At 37.4% G+C, this 21,368-nt stretch overlaps 1 protein-coding gene across 3 annotated transcripts in view; it reads left to right on the top strand.

The window, feature by feature from the left end:
• Window positions 1-21,368, top strand: part of LOC149549310 (uncharacterized) — a 152,874-nt gene that overhangs the window by 92,915 nt on the left and 38,591 nt on the right. For all 3 annotated transcript variants that reach the window (XM_089792754.1, XM_089792756.1, XM_089792755.1), the window contains exons 4-5: window positions 19,245-19,296; window positions 19,417-19,484. In XM_089792754.1, coding sequence (XP_089648880.1) covers window positions 19,245-19,296; window positions 19,417-19,484 — 120 coding nt within the window. The remainder of the gene's footprint in view (window positions 1-19,244; window positions 19,297-19,416; window positions 19,485-21,368) is intronic.

The raw sequence follows: 21,368 nt of genomic DNA, 5'->3' as shown, positions 1-21,368 counted from the left end.
TTCATGTGTCACGTCTCAAAAAGGTGTTTTGGACACCTGATTGTTCCTTGTACAGTGCTTCCACCCTTGGACGATGAGGAGAAATTGGTTTTAGTACCAGAGGCTATCATTGAGTTTAGGAAGAGGAATTTGAGGACACATACTATCAGGGAGTGCTTGGTGAAGTGGAAGGACCTACTAGTAGAGGATTCCACTTGGGAGAGTGAAGAAATTTTGCAGCATCCATAGTTGAGATTGCTTGGGGACAAGCAATTTCAAGAGGGGCAAACTGTAATGTCCCCATCTTTTTAGCATCTCAGTGGACTTCTTAGCGTTTACATTCTCCGAAAGCTAAGTGGAGAAATAAGGAGAAATTGATTAAACTAATTTCTTATAAAGTCATTAAATAAATTAAAATTAAAAGGTGACTATATATTTAATTAATTTAAGAAGCACAACTAATTATGAAGCTTCTAGAGAGTGCATTTTCTAGAAGTACAACTAATTATTGCCTTGGAAATGGGGAAGCTTCTAGAGAGTGCAATTAAATAATATGTTATTTCCTTCTAGAAGGGTGAGGGAAAAGAATAAATAGAGGCGAAAGCTTCATTGTGAGGGAAAAGAATAAATAGAGGCGAAAGCTTCATTGCTAGGCATCTGATTATTGTCAATTGCATTTGATATGAACTTGGGAGAAGAAACTAAGTGTTTCTGATTTTAATTAGCTATTGGAGAACATCAATTCTTCAGTGTTGCAACCATTTGAGGTGGTGAAATATCCACTGAATTTGGCATTCAGGAGAGCTTCATTCTAGAGTGCTATTTGTGCTTAAAGTAAGGGCATAACTAAAGGGTTTGAATTATATTGAAGGACTAACGAGTGCAAACCTGAGGTTTCATCTTTGGCATCCATTAGTAATCGTTTTCTTCCTTGGTGCTACAGTACGTGTGAACGGTGTCACGCTACAGTACCCATGCTACAGTATTTATGCTTGATTTTGATTGCAATTTTCATCTCCATCGTTGGACAACACTATTATCAGGTTCCTCTTGCAACTATTAGTAGTTAGCATTGTAATCTTAGGCATATAATTTTGCTCTTGTAAGTGATAACTTAGAATCATATTTGGCATTTCTGTAGTCATTATTGTAAGCCCATTTGTCTTGGCAAATTCATAGCAACATTGCACATGGGAATGAATTCAATAAAGGAGATATATGTTGCATACCATTTCTTTGACAAAATGTCCAACTAATAGCATATATGATCAGCATAATAGTTGTATGCCAATTGTTTGTCAAAAATGTCAGTTGGTTGTAGGTATGCATTCCATATCTAGTTTCCATTTATATGCATTGAAAATACCAAAAAGAACTGCACTTGCATATTAGTTCATCGTAAGAGGTATTGTAATATCATTTGCGAACATTCTAAATTTCTTAGCATCATTCAAACTATATCAAACAATCTAAAACACAAAAAAAATCAGAAAAGAGAAAGGCAACATACAAGTGTTTGACAATATTCCTTGAACAAAAACCAGTCAGAAATTGGTGTTTGATGAAGTTATAACTGGTTGGGATTATTACAGTGGAAGCAAGTACAGTGGAGACCATTGGCATTGATCAAGATTGTGTTTCCGTCATGACTGAGCAAGATTCAGTCTGCACAGCTAAAGGCATAGGAGCATGCTGAGAAGATTCCGTCATAAAAAGCTCAAAACCCATCAAAGATGAGCAAGTTGAGAAATTTGACCACTTGTAAGAGTTGGAAAATCGTCAAACACATTTGCCAAATGCTCATATTGTTCATTTGAGAGGATGAGAGGAGCAACAGAAGAAATAGGAAGAGCCATTGTATTGACTTCCGAGACTGGAATAGGTGTGAAAACAATGGAAAATGAATCCATGTCATCATCTACTTCATCCAGAAAAGGTGCTTCATGTATGGACTGTGCACGAGTTTTGCAGGCCTTGAGGGAGATATGATCATGACTTCCCCTTCTTCCTCCGTATCTTCTTCATTTGACTCTCTCTCCAAATCCTCCTCTGATTCTTCCTCTAATTTTTGAACTGGTTCAGAGATTTGAGATGACTTAGATCCCTTTTCCGCCCTTTAACTTGAATTTGAGGGAATTCTTAGCATCAGAAGAGGAAACACCATCTTTCTTTGTAATTTCCAGCTGTGACTTCCTTCCTGGAGGGCCAAAACTTCTACAATCCAAACCCATCTTAGGATTTACTCTTTTAAGGCCTTTATTTTTCAGCCATCTGTTGGTATTTATCAAAATGGATTGAAATCTATCCAAGATAGATGTACCTTCTTTCTGTTGCCACTGAATAAGAAAAGGGCACCTCTTATCAAAACCGGCTTGATGAAACTCTGGATCAAGGATGTTGCCATCATCTTCAACTTGCAAATCTGAAGGAATCTCCAGCATGTTAAGATCGATTATCTGTTGCAAGGTTAATCTGTAGTAGTTTATTTTCATGATATCCAACTCTGTTCTCATATAAATCCAAACATCCTCAATGCGATGAAAATGTGTGAATGCCCTTTTCATTTGAGAATTCATTTCTCAATAATCAAAGTCGAATCTAGCTTCAAACTTCTTCAAGGTGATCAACTGCAACTCCACTTCCATGTTCTTTGCCTTGGGCACAAAATTGATTGAATAATTACCAATCACTAAAGGTTTGGTGGAAGAAACGCCAAAACTAGGCCTATGCATAGCATGCTGATCATACTGCACTTCCATGAGCTGTCTAGCTAGCTCCATCAAGATGATTCGATCGGTAGCATACCTAGGTAAGGTATACAGTTCACCTTTAAAATACCCAACTCTCAAGTATGTAAAAGTTGGAAACTGAATGAAAATATAACTGTATTGATTCACCTTTTCCCATGCTACATTAGTTACCCTTTTGATGGATAACTCTATCGAATAAGCACTAGAAATGCACAAAGAAAGCATCTTGGGCTCTTTTGTAATGAAATTTACTATTAGCCAAATTGATCAAGTCATAGTAATCCCAAACTGGAATTTGAAGACGATCTCCTTTGGTTGAGAGACCAGAGCAAGATCCCATGGCAACAACAATCTAGATGAAGTAAGAGTTCATGTGAAGGGGTGCTTAAGTTCCGATGTTGAGCAACTGCTGGCAAAGTGCAGTGCTAATCAACTCTCCCCAAAATATGTGTTCTTTGTTTTCCATGATTTGAAAGATAAACTTGTACATCCATGGTTCGAAATCAGTAGAATCTTTGAGATCGCAAACTTTGCTGGGTAGAATGATGAGATCTTTGTATTCTTGCTTGCAAGTCTTTGGCCATCTTGAGAAATTGTTCCTTTTATTGTTTGACCAGTATTGTTTAACATATTTCTGATAATCACCTTTCTTCTCATTCCAGAATGCCAAAGATGATTCTTTGGTTAGATCTGCACACTTTGCATTGTGTGGTACCTTGAAGATCTCCTCAATGACCTTTGGATCAAGACTGATGACAACCTTGCCATCAATGTCCTTGATAGTCTTTGATTTTGGACTGAAGTGTCTTGCACATCCAAGAACGAAATCAAATTCCGTGGCAGCCATAGGAAATGCAGACATCAAGTGAATGTGACTTCTTTTGATGTGCTTCATCTTGTGGCCAACATAAGTTTCAACTCTCCGTAAAAAGTCAGCCACCTCCACATGACCAATCATTATGTCCATTACATTATCAAGAACAGATACGATTGACGATGGAGTTGCATAAGACAACTCTTCATCAAATTGATATTTCATCTTGCCTTTCAATTTTGATGATGAGGGCATCTCTTGTGTTTGTGCTACAACACAGAAATCCCAAAACATAAACACATCAATCCCAAAACATAAACACATCATCAGAGGGAATTACCATACAAGTTGATTCTTGATCGATCAACAAAGGTTAAAAAATGGATTGGAGACTTTGTAGATCCAATGAAAAGAAATCATATGCATATGTAGTGAATGAAATGTGAATGGAAACGGAAAGCAGAATGAAGTGTTATGAAGGTGGAAAATGGAAGATGGAATGATGTGAAATGAATGAAAATGTGTGAAGGTTGAACGCATGGGAATGCGTGTGAATGAAATTACTGATTTTCAAATGTGACTTAGGGTCTTCAAGACATTATTGCATGAAAAATGACTACATGTAAGTGCAACATGCAACGGGGAATGGAAAGTGAGATGAGATGTGAATGCGGATGGAGGATGCACTTTACATGTAAGTGTGGGTGGAAGATGAGATGCAAAGCATTAAAAGGTGTGGAAATATGTATTTTCTCATGAAGTTGCGAATGCATATGGAGAGATGGAAATGGAAAATGATAAGAGGGACAATGAACTTTATAGTCATCTTTGATGAGAAGGTGAAGTCAAAGTATATGGAAGATGGAAATGACATCTTTTTTATTTTTCAAAAAGGGACTAAGTCAAAAACGGGGTTTTCAGATGCAGTTACACATAAGGCTTTTCGTGTAATCGTGTCGTGCGAATCAATGCGGAAAGTGAAATGAGTGAAAATGGAAGTGGAAAATGGGACTACATGCATGTGCAGATAGTGAATGAGATGGAAAACATGTAATTGCATTTGTTGGATGAGATGCGAAGTGTTGTGACATGGAAGATGGAAGTGGAATGTGAGGATGCTTTCGCATGAAGTGAAACAAGTTCTTCGGAAAGAACTTCTAACTTCTCCAAAGTGGAGAAAACCGGAGCAAGTACACAAAACACAAAAACTCAAAAGAAAGACGTAACTTTGGAAAATTGCTCTTGGTTGTGTAAGACTCTCAAGTATAGGCCACTCAAATATTGTCTTGACCTTGTCTAGATCCATGCATACTCCCTGTGTGCTAATGATGTGTCCTAAGTACAACAGCTCTCTAGAGCCTTCATTTGAATTCCTTGACATGCAAGGTCTCTTTGCAAAGAATACCCAAACTAGTATCAAGATGCAGAATATAATCCCTCCACAATTTGTTGTACACAAAAACTAACACAAACTGCTTGAACTATTGTATGTCTAGATGATAAACATGTTTTTGCTGCTCCTCATGTATTGGCATCAAAACACAATCTATGTCATGGAGCCATGTCATCCACAATACTATATTAGCATCTCCCATGTTTAAAACATAAAAATCTGTATTAAACTCTACATTATTCAAATGCATGGACAGATTTGAAATCTTCTTGTCGCATTTAAGAGTGTAGCCATTTGTAACCTTACTCATATACCCTCAAAGACCTTTGTCTATATGTTGCGTCTTTCAACCAACCAAGCATCAATGAAGTTATATGTGGCTTTTGTATAAAGCAAGGTAATGATCTTCTGCCCAACTAAAACTCCACGCATCCAAAAGGATCCCTCACACTGTATGTTAGTGAGACGTGCTTCTTGTAGCTGAACTGACTCTTCCATTTCAGCCCTTTCTTTCTCATGTTCGGATTCTGCTAGCTCAGACCCTTCTTGATCAAATTTCTGATTTAAATTTTCAGTTTCAGAATTCTCATTATATGCCCACATAACACAGTCAATCTTCCCCCTACACTTTAATGGACAATCATGGTTTGCATTATTTGCCTCTTTGCAATAAAAAAAAAATTTCATTCTGCTCAAATCATGAAGCGCTTCTCTATCTAGGGGTGTTGCTGATTCCCCTTTGGATCTAACTTTTTCTGAACTGCCCAAATATGATCCTCAATTTGTTTGTTGCGCATCATGTCATGATGAGATAATGCTGCAATAATTTCATCCTTCTTCACCTTCAACTAAGTCTCCAAACTATGGGCAACTTCAGCTGCACATGAAGAACCTTCAAACTGTTCTTGTTCCTTCATGTTTTGAATCTTTATGAAATCCTTTAATTGATCAGACTTGTCAACTTCATTCATGTCATCGGATCCAGGTACATTTTTAGATTCATTCTCTGTTTGAAATAAGAGTCTTCTAATGTTATCCATCCTCTTTTTCCTTGCCATGTTGAGGAGATTGACCTTTCCTTTGACTTCTTGAAGATGTTGTCTTGCATTGGCAGCCAACGATTTAGCATTTTTAGCTTTTTGCAACCATTCATCATTCATTTTTAAAACTTCTTCACCTCTTTAATGCCAAAGTATGTTAAACTAGCTCTTGTATAATTGATATCTTTCAGTTTACCAATAGGTGTAAGGCTGCCATCAATGGATGTTATCATAGTGTTGAATATGGAGAATGGTGGTGCATAACACAATTGTGCTCAAACAAATCGGTAATGATATCATGCCATTGTAAAGATTTACCTTCAGCATGTGTAATCAGAATACTAGAGGCTACTCCACTATGTAGAGGATCAACTTTCATATCCACCTTAAGTGGCTCAATCAAATGATGAGGTCTTTGTAACCGCCCATTCCAAAGCAAGCTTCTTGACTGAATTGAATTTGAATTGGACGCATTATGTTGTGTGCTATCGTCCTATTGCCCCACTTTTCATCTTGTACCCATTATGCAAAGTGAAAAATGGTCTTTTGTCTCAATTAGGTTTAGGTATGTCTGAGTCGGTTTCTTTTTCCAAGTGAAAAGTCTCTCCATCGGATTTTCACCTTCTTCCTTCTCCTGCATTACATAACCGGGTGGGTTTCCCTTGTTGTCATGAGTTTTGTGGGTAGTCTAAGATCCTTTTCGATGGAGATTCTTAGTTTGTATGATGTTCTTCACAAAGTCATTTCCAAAAAAGAACTTTCTCACGACTCATTATAGTTTACGCATAAAGAAAATGAAGTCTGCGGAAAACCTAGCATCAGCTTCTCCTTGGCAGATTTTCACACTGCGTAGGTGATTTTTCGTAGAGGCCAACAAAAGAGGAATACAAGCTAGAACAAGGAGGAAATGAGTCGTTTTATGGATGGATTGTTCTTACATTGCAGTATTCTACCTCGGGAGTTACTCAGAAATCATTAGAATGATCAGAATAGCATTTGGCGGAAAATTCTAAAGCAGCCTCTCCACTGCGGGTTTTCGACCCGGGAAGTCAATTTTCTGACAAAGGTGTTTGTAAGAAAGAAAAGCAAGTGGTCTCTTTGTTATTTTTGTAGCTCTTTTAAGACTTCCCGAAGTCTAGAGACATATTAACTTAAAAGGCTAAGTGAAAATAAGAACAAGGGCGGAAAAATAGAAGTTGCCTTCTCCGTGGCGGGTTTTCAACCCCTTGAAATGATTTTCTGCATCCATTGAAAAATCACTTCTGCAAACATGTTGAGCTCACAGATCAATCGCAGGATGCTTAAAAAAGATAATGGAAGCTAGTTGATCACATTTAGGAAGGAATCTTGAGTAAAATCTGGCTAGGTGGATTTTTCCCCACGGAGTACTCCGTTCTTAATTCTCTACAACTTGGTGAAAACGGGAAAGTAAGTCTGTAATAAAGGAAAGTAACCGTTGGGCCAACGAGAACAGTGAAATGACATGCAAAAATCCGTTAGAAACCCCCGCAATTAATGATCTAACGGATTTATCCTTTAATTCACTCGTGTGGTGCGGATCTTGAAGATTAACGGGTGGATTGAGATTTTTATATAGAGATGAACATAACTAATTTCTAAACTACTGCTTTCTTATTTGAACTATTACGCTGTCGAATTGTAAAGTGATTTCAGAATTCTCACAGTTACAAGGCCCTCCTCTCTATACTATTTTCAATTTTAAAATTTGCAGTTCGTCTCTGTCTCAGTTAAGATGGCAAAAAGATTTGCTGGTTTTGATGGACTGGGTGGGATTAAGTCAACATTGCAAAATGTTACAGATACTTCACTCTGCTTCTTCGACATGCAAGATTTCCAAAGGAGGTTGAAGACGGAGCCAATCCACCCAATAACAGAGAAACTCTGAGGAAGCGGGTTAGTGGAAGTAGCTGATCGTTGAATGCATTAACCATTACAATCCATATACTAAACAAATTCTGTTGCCGGATCATACAGTTTTAATCTCAATTGACCGGCAAACTGTAGTCAATTGCCTCCGGATTCCAGAATGGGAAGAATTTTCCGAATTGACCATGGGAGGAGCCATGTCCGAGTTTTCCTTGAAGAAGATGGTGTGGCGGAAGGAAAGGTCTTGGTTCCAAAAACCACGAGGACCTAAGAGTAAGGTTCCTAAGACTTTTTTCGGCACTGATCTTAAGCTCGAAATTGTGGATATCCTGGTTCTTTTACATTGGTTGAAAGGTGAGGTAGAAGCACTCAATTTTGTAGAACAATATTTCTTTTTAGTGCAAATCATCTGTTCAGACACACATTATGTTGACTGGGGGTATGAGGTTAGTGAACATCTATCCAGAGCTTTGAGTGCTGCAAAATTCTACAATACCTTCTACATGTCCTCTTTCCTAATTTATATGTTGGCTTCTTTACAATTGTGGCCGGGCCTCCCCAGAATAGAGGATTTCCCTGATGATGTAAAAAGTTATGAATTTTATCCGTGCTTGCAGTTACAGAATAGTTATGCAAAATACCTTAAGGTTAATGACTCTTTTACAATGAGAATTTGCAGGGAGCTACAAGGATTCCCAGAGAGGAGGTTTAGCCTAGAAGTGATGGCAGCCATCAGCGAGTTTGGTAGCTATTTCATTCAATTCTCATCGTTTTCATATTTGCATCTTGCAGCTTTCGACAGATTTCCTCTGAAGCTGCCTAGATACCCAAGTGACATGATCGTGCTCATAGAGATCATAAGACAAGCTATCCAAGTGAACGTGCTGAGTGCCAGTTTAAGGAAGAAGGGATACGAGTTCCCTATGAAGGTTGGGGCTTACATTTGTGATTCTCGGTCTTAGGCTAAAAACATGCTCAAAGCATTCGAGAGTAAGTACAAATTGGAGGAATATGAAGTTATGAGGCCCATGTTCGACCCAAATGGATATGCAAGGGAGGTGCTTTAGATTGGGAGTGTGATCAAACATGCCACCACTTTGGAAGATTATTGGGCAGATTGCAGAGATGAGTTGGAGAGCCGTGATCGTCCATTTGCCAGACTCACGGTAGAATAAATAAAGACATATGGTGTTGATCTCAACGTAGAGGGATTAGAGGATGATGGTCAATATATGTATAGCAATACACATCTTAATAAATTAAGAGGAGTTCCTATTAGTTCTGAGCCATATGTGGACGTGGAGGAGAGTCTCGATATCATGATGGCAAGGATAATCAAAAGAACTGGGAAGTGGGTTGAGTAGACAGCCAGAAAGAGCCGGAGTAAGGATGCAGCCACTCAAGCCTCTGCAACAGCTACAACACCTACTTCATCTTAGAGTGTTACAACGGGTGTGACCATAGCTTCCACCCAAGGACTAGCTCAACCTGTGGGCGGAGGTGATCAACTCCCAGACAAGAATGTTCCTATAGCCCCAACATGTCATGATGGATCCTTGCCAGTTATAGGAACCCAGACTGGCACTGAAGAGAAGAAAGCAGAAGAACCAAAGGGCAGTGCTCCTTCCCCAGTACCTTCCCCACATACTACTCCTGTTCCATCTCCTCACACCACCCTTGTTCCTTCTCCACGTACCACTCCAATCCCATCCCCTCATCATAGCCCCGTGCCATCAGCAAGTGCTCCCCTTTTGAGACTAGGTGGTTCCCCCATACAGATAGTGGACTTAGGGGATGGAAAAAGTAGCACCAGTGAGTCAATGGAATCAGATGAAGAGATGAGGAAGACTTCGGAGATGGAGAAAAGCTAGGCTTATTCTAGACTCATCTCCAAGGATTCAAAGAATTCTTTCTCTTCAACTACTGTGGCCATGAGTCTAGTAAAGAAGAAGATGTTCAGCATCGAATCACTTGGAACAACTTCCAAGGTGATAGGAACTGAGTCTTGGCTAGAAGATACTTTGGAGAGGAAAAGAAAGAGAAAAGATGAGGGTGTTTCTGCAAAAGACATTGTGTCCCTCGCGGTTCGTTTCGGGACTGCATTGACAAAGGTTAAGAAGCAAGAAGACTTTGTCCATACTTGGACAAGATCCAGAAACAGGGCACTTGACAATGGAGATAGCAAAGCCGAACAAAGGAGGGAGAATTGAGGATATGACTTCTGAGGATTTTACTTTGCATTCAATAGACCTTGGGGAAGCCAGACATGATACAAAGGTTGGCTTGTGGAGATCGAGCAATGAAGTGATAAAGGACAATTAGAGACTCTCAAATTGTCCAAGATCAAGATGAAGGCAGAAATAGAAGAGTTGAATAAGTTCATTAGGCAGCTAGTCACCCCACTGGCAACTATTTCTGGAATGTCTGTGACTCAGACTCCTAGTGTAGCCAAAGTGCAAGCTCTCATTTCCCAGCTCTAGGAAGATAGGCACTATGGCCAAATTGGAAGAGAGTGGATTGAGAAACTCAAGTCAGAGGGAGTTTCTCTCATAGATCAAATTGAAAATGTTATCCTTAGATTGGAAACAGAAAAAGATAACATATTATCTAACAGTAACACTCTGGCCGGAGAAAGAGTTAGGTGTGATGAATGTCTCTCCCTCTTAAAGATGATCATGTAGATGAAAGTCAAGGAAGCAGTCGAAGCCAAGATTCTAAAAAAAGGTAATGAACCTTTGTTTGAATGGTTCCAAAGTATGCAGTTTAAGCTTGAAATGATTCAAGAAGTTGAGAAAGGGCTCAAAGAGATAGAAGATAAGATAAAAAAGACCCAAGATAGAGGATTTGAATTGATGAGAGGGCTACACACTGACTCTCAAACCAGTGGTCAAGGAAAAGACCTTATTAGAGTGGAAGTGATGAAAACAACTTCTCAACCTATTTGGATGATTTGTCCGCAGTGGTGTGTAGTAGCCAGAATAGAACTGAAGAACTCTAGGCGCTCAGCGGATGGATACATGTGGCTGCGATGGAGTTGTCGGATCAGTTGAATATTGTAAAAGAGTTGGCAAGGGAACATGCAAAATGGCTTTTGAGATTCACCAATATACACGTGCCCAATCATGAGGAACTGATCCCAGTAATGGTTGCCGCCAAGTCATAGAGCGAAAATAGAAAAGGGGAAGAAGCCTAAATGATTCATATGATGCCCTCTTTTTGTTTTCTTTCGTAATTTTGTAATATGACAAACTTGCGTCTTGTCGTTTGTCACCCTTAGAAGATGAATTGATTAAACTTCCATTGTAACGGTCATCTCAAAAAACTCTATATGTATGAATTGAAAAGATTAGTAAAAGGTCGGCAAATTTTTGGTGTGAAGTACTTTTTGTTGCAGAGACAATTGAATGGTATTTTATGTCAATTATTTTTTGTTCCAGCAGGTATTGTATTTAGTTCATGCTTCTCTTTCTGTTTTACTAGGAATAAAGGAAGAACAGAGCTTCCCCCCCTTGTTTCGAGGCAACAGATGAGTGTGATAAGTATTGTTACAGTTTCATTCGACAAAGAGATTCTGTTAGTATTTCCGATTTATTAGTTATAGTATAGGTTTGAATTTGCTTAGTTCAGGATCAGTTGATTATGCGGATGAGATTTACAGACTCATAAGATGTGTGGGTACATGAATCTGTTCCAGTGTTGAGAAGTTTTTTTTTATTTGCCTGAGTTGGATTTTATTTAGGTCTAGCTCAGTTACCCGTCTACTGTTCTCGAGTTAAGAACATACCCCAAAGTAGTTTAGGAAGAAAACAAAATTCATTGCAAATTTATTTTAGGGATTTGTACCTACCAATTCAGAGGAAAGCTAGTACATTCACAAAGAGCTTTCCAACTGTTTGTGATAAGATATTGTTCCAAATTGGGCATTAAAGAGTGATAATCTGAAAGAACAAATCTGTTTACCAACACATCCATGCGCACATCAACATCGAAGGACATATAACTCAATTACATGTTCCTCTAGCTTGCAATCCTAGGGCTCCATGCCAACAACTGAATCTTCAAACTCATTTGCTAAAGAATCCGACTCATCAATGCATGAATCTGCATCATATATTGTGCCATTAATACCCCTTTCATGAGTACTACCAAGTGACATCTCAAGGATAGCATTTGGCCCTTGTGGATGCAAGGTTTCATAATTGATGTCATAAAAATCAGAAGTGTTTATGAAATCTCCATTCATGGTACCGGTATCTTGAGTGTCAACACCCACAGTCACTTCCATAACCTCTTGTGAAACCTCTTGTAAGGATGATGTAGACAAATCATTGCCCAAGGCTGTCATACTATTTTCCTGATTCAAATTTGCATGTCTATCAAATTCATCATATAAATTTTTACATACCTTATTGGAACTAGCAAACATAAAGTCATTCTCCTTTATCATGGGTCGAAGGTTCTTATGAATCCAAGACTGAGCTCGAATTTTCCCACTTCCATCAAGCATAGGTAACGTGATACTGTTGGCTGCATGCTTCAGCTCTTTATTTTGGTCTCATGGCCTTTGATCTCGCTTTGTCTTGTAATGCTTTCTCCTTTGACTTGGAAATCTGTCAAAGCTCAGGTGTTCCCTAACCTCTGGTGTCAATGATTCCCATTCAACATTCACTTCCATAAGATGATCTGCAAATGTTGCCTCTCCTTCAGCGTTATCATCTTCGTTTTTATTTCTGAGAAAGGTATCATGTGTAGGCCTATGAATGGTTCGGGAGGAAGTTCTTTGTACCATACTCCTGTCAGCATCTAGGACTTGGTTTTATATGATATGTGGTTCATCTTCTCTATTGTTGTAGTAAGTTTTCGTAAAGCTTCAGCTATCCGTTGCTGCTCCGCTGCCAAATGTCTAAAAAACTCTCGTGCTTCTCTTTCTTCATTGTCTCCACCATCTTTTCCTTTGTTTTTTGTCATCTCTTCTCCTCCCTTGTCACCCATTTCTTCTATGGGTATATTCTCAAACTGATTTTGCTCTTGTTTTGATCTCCTATGAGTGTAAACCCACTGTTGTGGCTACATATGAAACCTCAACCCTCCAGGATGGTAGGACCAAAGCTCTAATACCATTGTAATAATGCCAACCGGTTATAACTTCGTCAAACACCAATTTCTTCTCTAGTTCAGTTGTTTGACATTTCGTCAAACACTTTGCAAACAAGCTCTGATACCACTGTAATATCCTTTTCCCAAACTGATTGGTTTTTACTCAAGGAATATTGTTAAACACTTGTATGTTGCCGTTCTCTTTTCTGTTTTTTTGTGTTTTAGATTGTTTGATATAGTTTGAATGATGCTAAGAAATTTAGAATGTTCGCAAATGATATTACAATACCTCTTACAATGAACTAATATGCAAGTGCAGTTTTTTTTGGTATTTTCAATGCATATAATTAGTTGTGCTTTTAGAAAATTAAATTAATTAAATATAAAGTCACCTTTTAATTTTAATAATGACTTTATAAGAAATTAATTTAATCAGTTTCTCCGTATTTCTCCACTTAGCCTTTGGAGAATGTAAAGGCTAAGAACTCCATTGAGATGCTAAAAAGATGGTGACATTACATCCACAGATGAAAATTTCAGCTTGCCTGCATGGTTGAGCGCAATAACAACAAAAAGAAGAAAAGTGGTTGTACCTTCGAATAATCTTCCTCTCAAGAAGGCCAAATCCAAATCTTTGAAAGATAAGATTGTTTCAAGGATTCAGGTAGATTTTGATAAAACCAAATTTGTTGAAGTTGCTGAACCCTTAATGGACAAACCTGTTGAAGAACTTACTCGTTCTGATTACAAGTTCACTAGGGTTGAAATCGAGAAACAATCACATCTGAGTTGTTTACAAGATGCTCAAGATGCATTAGCGAATGTATCGAAAAACAATCATAAGCTATGGGAGAAGAAAAATCAATTGAAACGGGAGGTTTCTCGCTTGAACGAGGTCATTCGGCAACAATCTTCTCAAAGTGTTGTTGTTATGTCTTAAACATCCAAGGAGAGAAAGCTGATTGAAGCCGCCAAGTCTTGGATTGGAGAAATTATCTCTGAAGGAGTTCGAGCTATCATGGAAACATTTGCAGTTCTTAGGTGCATCAAAGAGATGAATGAAATGGAGCGAAACTTGATCTCTTCTTTGATTCGAGAAGCAAATTTTTTGAAGGAAGTCCTCAATGATTGGGATGAAATGACAAAATTTGATCTAGATGCCTTGGTTGCTGATGTAGATTTTGGAGATTTTGGTTCGCACACAATGAACAAGCTTGTCTTGAATAAATCCTTGACAAAGAACTTGTTAGATTCTCTCGCAACAAATTCCAAGGTTTTACAATCAGCCTATGCAGATGCAGTGAGGATTGAAGCCATATAAAAGACAATGGAAATTGTTGATCTTCTCACAGTGCGCGATGTCATCGTCAAGTTCAAGGGACCGAGAAACAATCTTTAAGATTGTTGTTTTTGTTTTCATTTCTGTTTGTAGGTGTAAGAGGATGCATTACATAAAAATTGTGGTTTCATGTAATGCGAGTTACATTTGTATAAGAAGATGTAGTGCGAGTTGCATGTAACCTTATAATTTCTCTTTTAGTTAGACTAGGTCAAAGTTGGTTGAGTTGCTCCCACTTTTTCCTCCATCTTTTTTTCAACTCCTATGCCTATTTAAAGGAGTGCCCTCTCATTGTAAAAATTATCTTTATCTTTATGCAAGAGAGCTTTGGAGAAATTGTGTCAGCAGAACTTTGTTTGTGTAGCGCTACTTTGAGAGAAAAGTGAATACAAAGGAGCATTTGAGACTCAACTTTGATTAAGTGAGATTGTTACTTGTGTGAAATATAAGCTTTGTCTATAATTCGTCTAAGTTATCTTTGATTCATGTTATCTTGTGTTCTTGGTAATTGTATCTTGTGGATTGAATATAAAAGAGTTAAGAAGCAATTGGAGCCAAAGCTTTGACTAGGAGCAATTGTGGAAATAGATAGCTAAAAACTTTGTCTGTAGCTTATACTTCTCTCTTAATTCGTAAAATAGTTAAGGTATTTTTACTTTTAGGAGTCTTTGTGCCCTAATTGTAAAGCTCTTTCATATAAAAGTATGACCGGACTTAGAGCCAAACTGGTACGCTTTCAGCTAGCCTTTGAGTTAGTGTTAGTTTATTGGTATCATCGTTTCCAGCTTTAGATAGAAGTGTAGTTAGGGATTCACCCTGCCTGCTACTCGCTCCATGAGTAAGTGGATTCTTTCTTGAAAGATAAGAAGAAAGGATATCAGTAACACCCTTTTTAAAAAATCTCTCGACTTCTTGCTTACCTTGAGTTGATCCAAGGAAAGGTGAGAAAGGGGAGCCTTCCCTTTAAGGTAGGAGAGACTTTGTCTCACATGCTATAGCTGGTCATCCTATTTTGTGACTGAATTTTTACCCAAAACTGTCGGTTGCAAGATATCCACCCAACAACTACTTGCTCCAATCTTTCTCACTAGCCTTGCCCAACATATGCCCAACTAAGTTGCCAACTCCTAGGTACATACCCTCCCCATACCGTATGCTCTCCTTTCATGGTGTCATTGTACATTAGTTTTCCTTATGTGTGCTTCATTGCATGGTGGACTATTGAATCCCAAACAATCCTCCAATCGTCTTCAACACACATTTGCAAGGAATCCAACCCAAGAACATCACATGCTTGATGTTGTATATTTCTTTCATTAATCCTTTAATGGCTCGATGATAAAATATTGGTGCAAATGACACAGAGTAAATGATTCACTGTTCTTCTCTCTTTTATTGGTTTCGAAATGTGCATATTTGTTGGCTTTCATGCTTTGATGATATATTCAGTTTCTTGTATAAAGGCTTCTTATACATTTAAGCTCATCTTTCATTTCGGTAGGGCTTTCAATAGTATCAAATATGCTTCTCGTGAATAGTACTTATTAGATTTTTTGCATATATACTTAATAAGGTGCCATTGTGATTGGAAATTCGTTAGTTGACCTATGGGCCCAACTTCATTCCTTGAAATAATATGCTCAAAATTAAAGTTACTTCCTTTCAACTGACATAATAGGTACAGGTTTGCATCCACTTATTTGGGTTCCAAAAATTTAATTGCAATTTGTTTATGTGTGCTAAAGGCCAAACATGTATGGAAAGGGGTTTATAAATTGTTGAATGTTCCGGGATATTCCCTCCAATACAACTTTTGAGTGCTTTAGAGGTAGAATGTAACTGTACCTAAGTTTCTAGTTGTATAATTTTTTCTTGGAATCCATCTCCAAAATGGCAGTCTATATTAATTCTTAGTATGTTTCCCATTAAGAGGATTATAAAGAAAATATGTTTTTCTTCTAATACATCATGAAAAATTTCTCTTATCAATTATTTGTGTTAAGGAAGGATTGCTGCAAATGTAATGGCACTACCTGGAATTTATGTGTTCTCCAAATGCAGCGATCTCTCTTGCCTTTATATTGAGAATGAGGCAAGGAGAGACATGTCCTTTCATAGGACATGTCTGTTCATTATTATGAGATTAATATAGTGACATTAGATTATATATATATGTCTCATAGGATTAATCTGAGAGAAGCTGCAAAACATCAACGCTTTCTCTTTTAGCTAAAGAGGATGAACAAAGGATATAATATTACCTCAACGTAAAATGAAGAATGACATGTTTAAGAGTATCCTTGATCAGAAAATATTCACCATTAGATATCATCTCATGGTATTAGGAGTAGTGGCCTCAGAATATCAAGTCACATGATGTTCACCAAGTACTGTGAGTAATGGCCTCATGAATATCAAGTTGCATGATATTCACCAAATACTCAAAATGTCCATAAGGTATGGGCAGATGTATCCTCATTCCTCAATGATACTTACGATAGGAACATTATATTCATGGTTTGTTTAAGGAAATTAATCCACCATGCAAGATATAATCTATCATGATCTACTTAGACATCATAAGATATCCATCATAATAGAAGATTAAGTTATGGTAAGATCATCACCTTCCAATAACTTTAATAAATACAAGTGATGATCATTTGGGAGTCATCACTTCCTCATGATTTACACAAGGGGCAGACACATACCCACATGACATCAAAAGTTCACATGAAGTCACCATGGATCCTCTCATGTGGTATTGTCATGACATCCACCATGAACCATATTAGAGAGTAAGGGTTTTGACATCTCATTAACAAATATCAATCTGTTGATCTTTTCATCCAAGATTGCTTATGATAAACTGTCAAGACTCCCTCTAAATCTGATATCAATCTTTTGAGTGCCTCATCCAAAGTTACCTCTTATGAAGTGTCAAAGTCCCTCCAAATCTGATATCAATCTTCTTTTTCTTGAAAAACATTCCCGGAGAGAAAGGAAAAGATCAAGGCAAATAGCTCTTATAGTACGTATAGAACTGGTGAGTAGATAAATGTAATACTCAAGGATAACAAATACTTATCTATGCATCCTTGATACAAGTTGCTTCAATGAAGGTCCATACACATCAAATCAGAAAAACACCTTTTGAGATTGTTTGAGAGACAATAAAGGAGTCTCTTGCTTGTACAAGTGGTCTATTATTACTTTGCAACCATACTTCAATGGTTCATTCTAGCCAGCATTGTTAATCTTTAACCTTTGACTGCTTTGACTGTATCTTCTAGTTGATATTGTATAGTGTTGTAAATCTCGTGAATCTCTCTAAAATTGCTTTGAAATCCTCATCAACTACAGCACAGGGATATGGTTTACTGCAAATTGCAGTCACTAAGTTATTTCTGCTGAAGCATTGATTCCTGGCAGTGTATCATATCCCATATGTCGTTGATGTACCTGTCATCTTGATGATGATATTCCATTTTTATGTATCAACTGTGTGTCTTCCTTTTTTCCTCTCAATTTTTGTCATTCCCTTTCTTGTTTCTTCTTGGTTAGAGTTCCCGTACATTATCTTAGTTCATGGGAAGATCAATATATTACTATTGACCTATGTGGGGGTGGTATCTATGTCTTATATTGACCTTAATACACATGGGACACTTTGCCAATACGCTGCTCTTTCTTAAGAGCCTGAGAAATTGGAGATGATTTAAAAAAAACATATCATTCTGCACTGGCAAATCTGACAATTTAATTTAACATTTATAGAAGTCCCTAATGCTCTGTGTATTTGGGTGAATGGTGCTCAGAAAATCCTTGTTTTCAAGTACTCAATCAACTTATTCTTTCTATAGTAGATACCGCAGAGGATTATCTCCGTCCCATTTTAGACTGCCTAATTTCAGCTTGGGTTCGATGCGCAGTTAATTAGGAGACCTTGCCCGTGTAGCCTAGAAAATTATTTCGTCTTATGTACAAAATTCTTGGAAAATTTCAGATGGATCTTCAGCCCACTTCATCTGAACTCTCTCCTCAAATGATAATTCCCCAAGAGATTGCAGAAGATATTTTGTAGGAATTCTGTTGAAGGCAGAGCCAACGGCCATGGCAGTTTACAATTGATGCCAGTAACATATTTGTTCTCTAAAAGCCCTCACAGTAGGGTTATATGGTAGCCGTTTGGGTAACATTTTTGCAAATATCCCTTCTTTAGTCTCACATTATCATACAATTTCTGGGTTGTATATGTTGACTATATTCTTCCGTAGTATCCATGCAAGAATAGGCAATAAATAATTTACTCATACTTCCCTCTTATCCCATCTCTGCCTTGCGCCGTCTACCAATAGCTTTCATTTTATTTACAAATTCATATCTGAAATCTGTTGTCATTGCAGATGTCTCAGTACTAACAGGCCTGGGAGTCACCTTCTCTGATATCATGTTGAAGAAGGATTGCTGCAAATGTAATGGCACTGCCTATAATTTATGTGTTTTCCAAATACAGTGATCTCTCTTGCCTTTGTATTGAGAATGAGGCAAGGAGAGACATGTCCCATATATCTATATTTTCAAATTTCAATAGATTATTCTCATAGGATTTATCCAACAGAAGCTACAAAACATCGACAATCTGGGACCACTTTACTGCAGTAATCTTTATAAACTATAAACACAAATTCTAGGAAGGTGCTTCTGGATGAATGAGTATCACAATTAAACAAAAACACATTGCAAACTAATTGTTGTAGCAAATGTTATCATCTAAGTTCGCTTTCAATTTAGTTACAAGCACATTCTTAAGCAGGGCTTATCTTAATAATTTATATAACTGCTTCAGACAATAAATAACAAAGTAATAGAATTTGCCTTGTTTCTCATTTTCTAACGTCTTATTATTTTGACTTAAAAATCTAACAAGGATTTTCACAAACAGGCAGAAGAGAATGATGGCATTGATGTGATTAAAAGAAGATATCGCCAACTTGGTATGCCAATTTACCAGATATAATTTCATATCGTGTAGTTGTATGTTGTATTGATGGTTGATGCTTCACAATACTATATGTTGTACTTTAAGCATTTGATAGTCATTTGTTTATATGCAGCATTATCATTGCATCCAGATAAAAACAAGCATCCCAAAGCAGAGGGTGCATTTAAGCTTGTGTCTGAGGTATTTGAAAGATTTACCTGTTTACACATTAACTAAAAAAATCCTATATCTCTATGTTTATTTATTTAATTTCTTGCCATAATTAGCATTATAGAGTGTACAACATCAAACTCTATTGTTTGAGGATACAACCATACTGCTTGGATGGTTGGTGGTTTTAAACAAGCATCCAAAAAACAGAGGGGATATTTAAGCTCATTTCTGAGCTATCCAAAAGATTTACTAGATTACACATTAATCCAAAAACCCATCACTATGTTAATTTATTCTATTTGCTTGCTTTGATGACTATACAATATCAAGCTCTATTGTTTGAGGAGAGAACCATACTGCTTGGATTGTCCTTGTGGGTTTTCTGGGTATATATAGTTAACCATTCATTAGCCTCGGTGTTATATTTCTAAGGTTGACTCACATTGCCAAACGATTAAAATTGTTCAATTGAAATTGATTTTAAATTTTCACTAGCACTATAGGACCAGTTCAAGTTAGTAACCGGGTTATGGCTTTCTCATACATATTTTCTCCTATTGTCTTCTTGAGAAGTATATATACTCATCACAAGGTGTATGCATCCCACAGCCATAGTTACTGAAGCTGAGAAATATTTTTTTGAACCTCAGAGGCATTAATATTGTAGATAGATAAAATGCTTGACTTGAATTGCAGTGAATTCCACAACATGAATCAGTTGACTATAAAATAACATTCTTTTTTTTCCAATAAAAGAATGCTTGGACATTAAAAGTGATTAAGAATTGTCAGTTAGAGCATGCCTGCAATTAAGGAATGTTTTCTTTTCAAAAACTTTTTAGGAATGGTTTTCTAAACAACGCAAGGGAAATATCAATGGAATGGATTACAAGAGTTTTCATCCATAATTGAGAAGAAAAGTCATATGATTGTCATGCTTCTCAATTACAATCCAAGCGTGGGGAGCAAGAAGATGAGCTTGAACCAGTATTGACATCTTCCATATACTTTCTTTTTGGTAGGCCCTCTGAAATTACATTACTTTATGGAATCCATATTTGTACAATACTTCCTGTTATCAAGAAGCTAGAAAACAAATTAAATGTCTAACTTATCCAAAAACACCAAGATTACTATATTATAATAGTACATTGATTACTACCTTGAAAGTTGGACTTACATTTTGTGTATCAAATTAAAATTATCTCAATTCTTGCTACTTTTTTTTTTTTTTTTTCGAATAGAGGGGGTAAAAATTTATTCAACCAAAATCAAAGTACAAAGCAATGGCCCATGGCCCACAACAACATTACATCTTCATGTCATCCAATAACAACTGCTCAACAATCCCACTACACTCAACAGGTAACTCATTTCTTCCCCTAATATTCCATCCATCCACATTCTCTGAGGCCCACTTCGCCAAACAATCAGCCACTCTGTTCCATTCTTTAGGGATATGATGGAAGGAGAAAGAGTCCAAGGACTTACAAAGACTTAAAGTCTGTCTAGCCAAAGCAGCTAATTGCCAGCTAACATTCTCCAAGCTTTGACTATTCAGCATATCCACAATAATCTGGGAATCAGACTCACAGATGATCCTCTTCCAGCCTAAGGAAACACCTCTCTCAACTGCAGTCTTAATAGCAAGAGCCTCCATCAGATTATTAGAGTAATGACCCTTGTAGATAGAGAAAATAAAAACCATACCCCCATCATTATCCCTACCAATGCCCCCAATACCAGCATGACCAAGGTTCCCACGAGAAGAACCATCTGTATTAATCTTCAAAGTCCCAGCTTGGGGAGGAGTCCACTTCCCATCTCGACAAACCCGCTACTTGCCACAGCGGAGTCTTCTTCCAAGATTGACACCCCATCTGCTATCTCCAAGATTCAAATTTCGCACAA

The sequence above is a fragment of the Cupressus sempervirens genome, chromosome 7, assembly GCF_028749045.1.
Source record: "Cupressus sempervirens isolate cs-2001-9-10 chromosome 7, ASM2874904v1, whole genome shotgun sequence".
NCBI classification, from domain to species: domain Eukaryota; kingdom Viridiplantae; phylum Streptophyta; class Pinopsida; order Cupressales; family Cupressaceae; genus Cupressus; species Cupressus sempervirens.
This window is presented reverse-complemented; position numbering and strand designations above follow the sequence as displayed.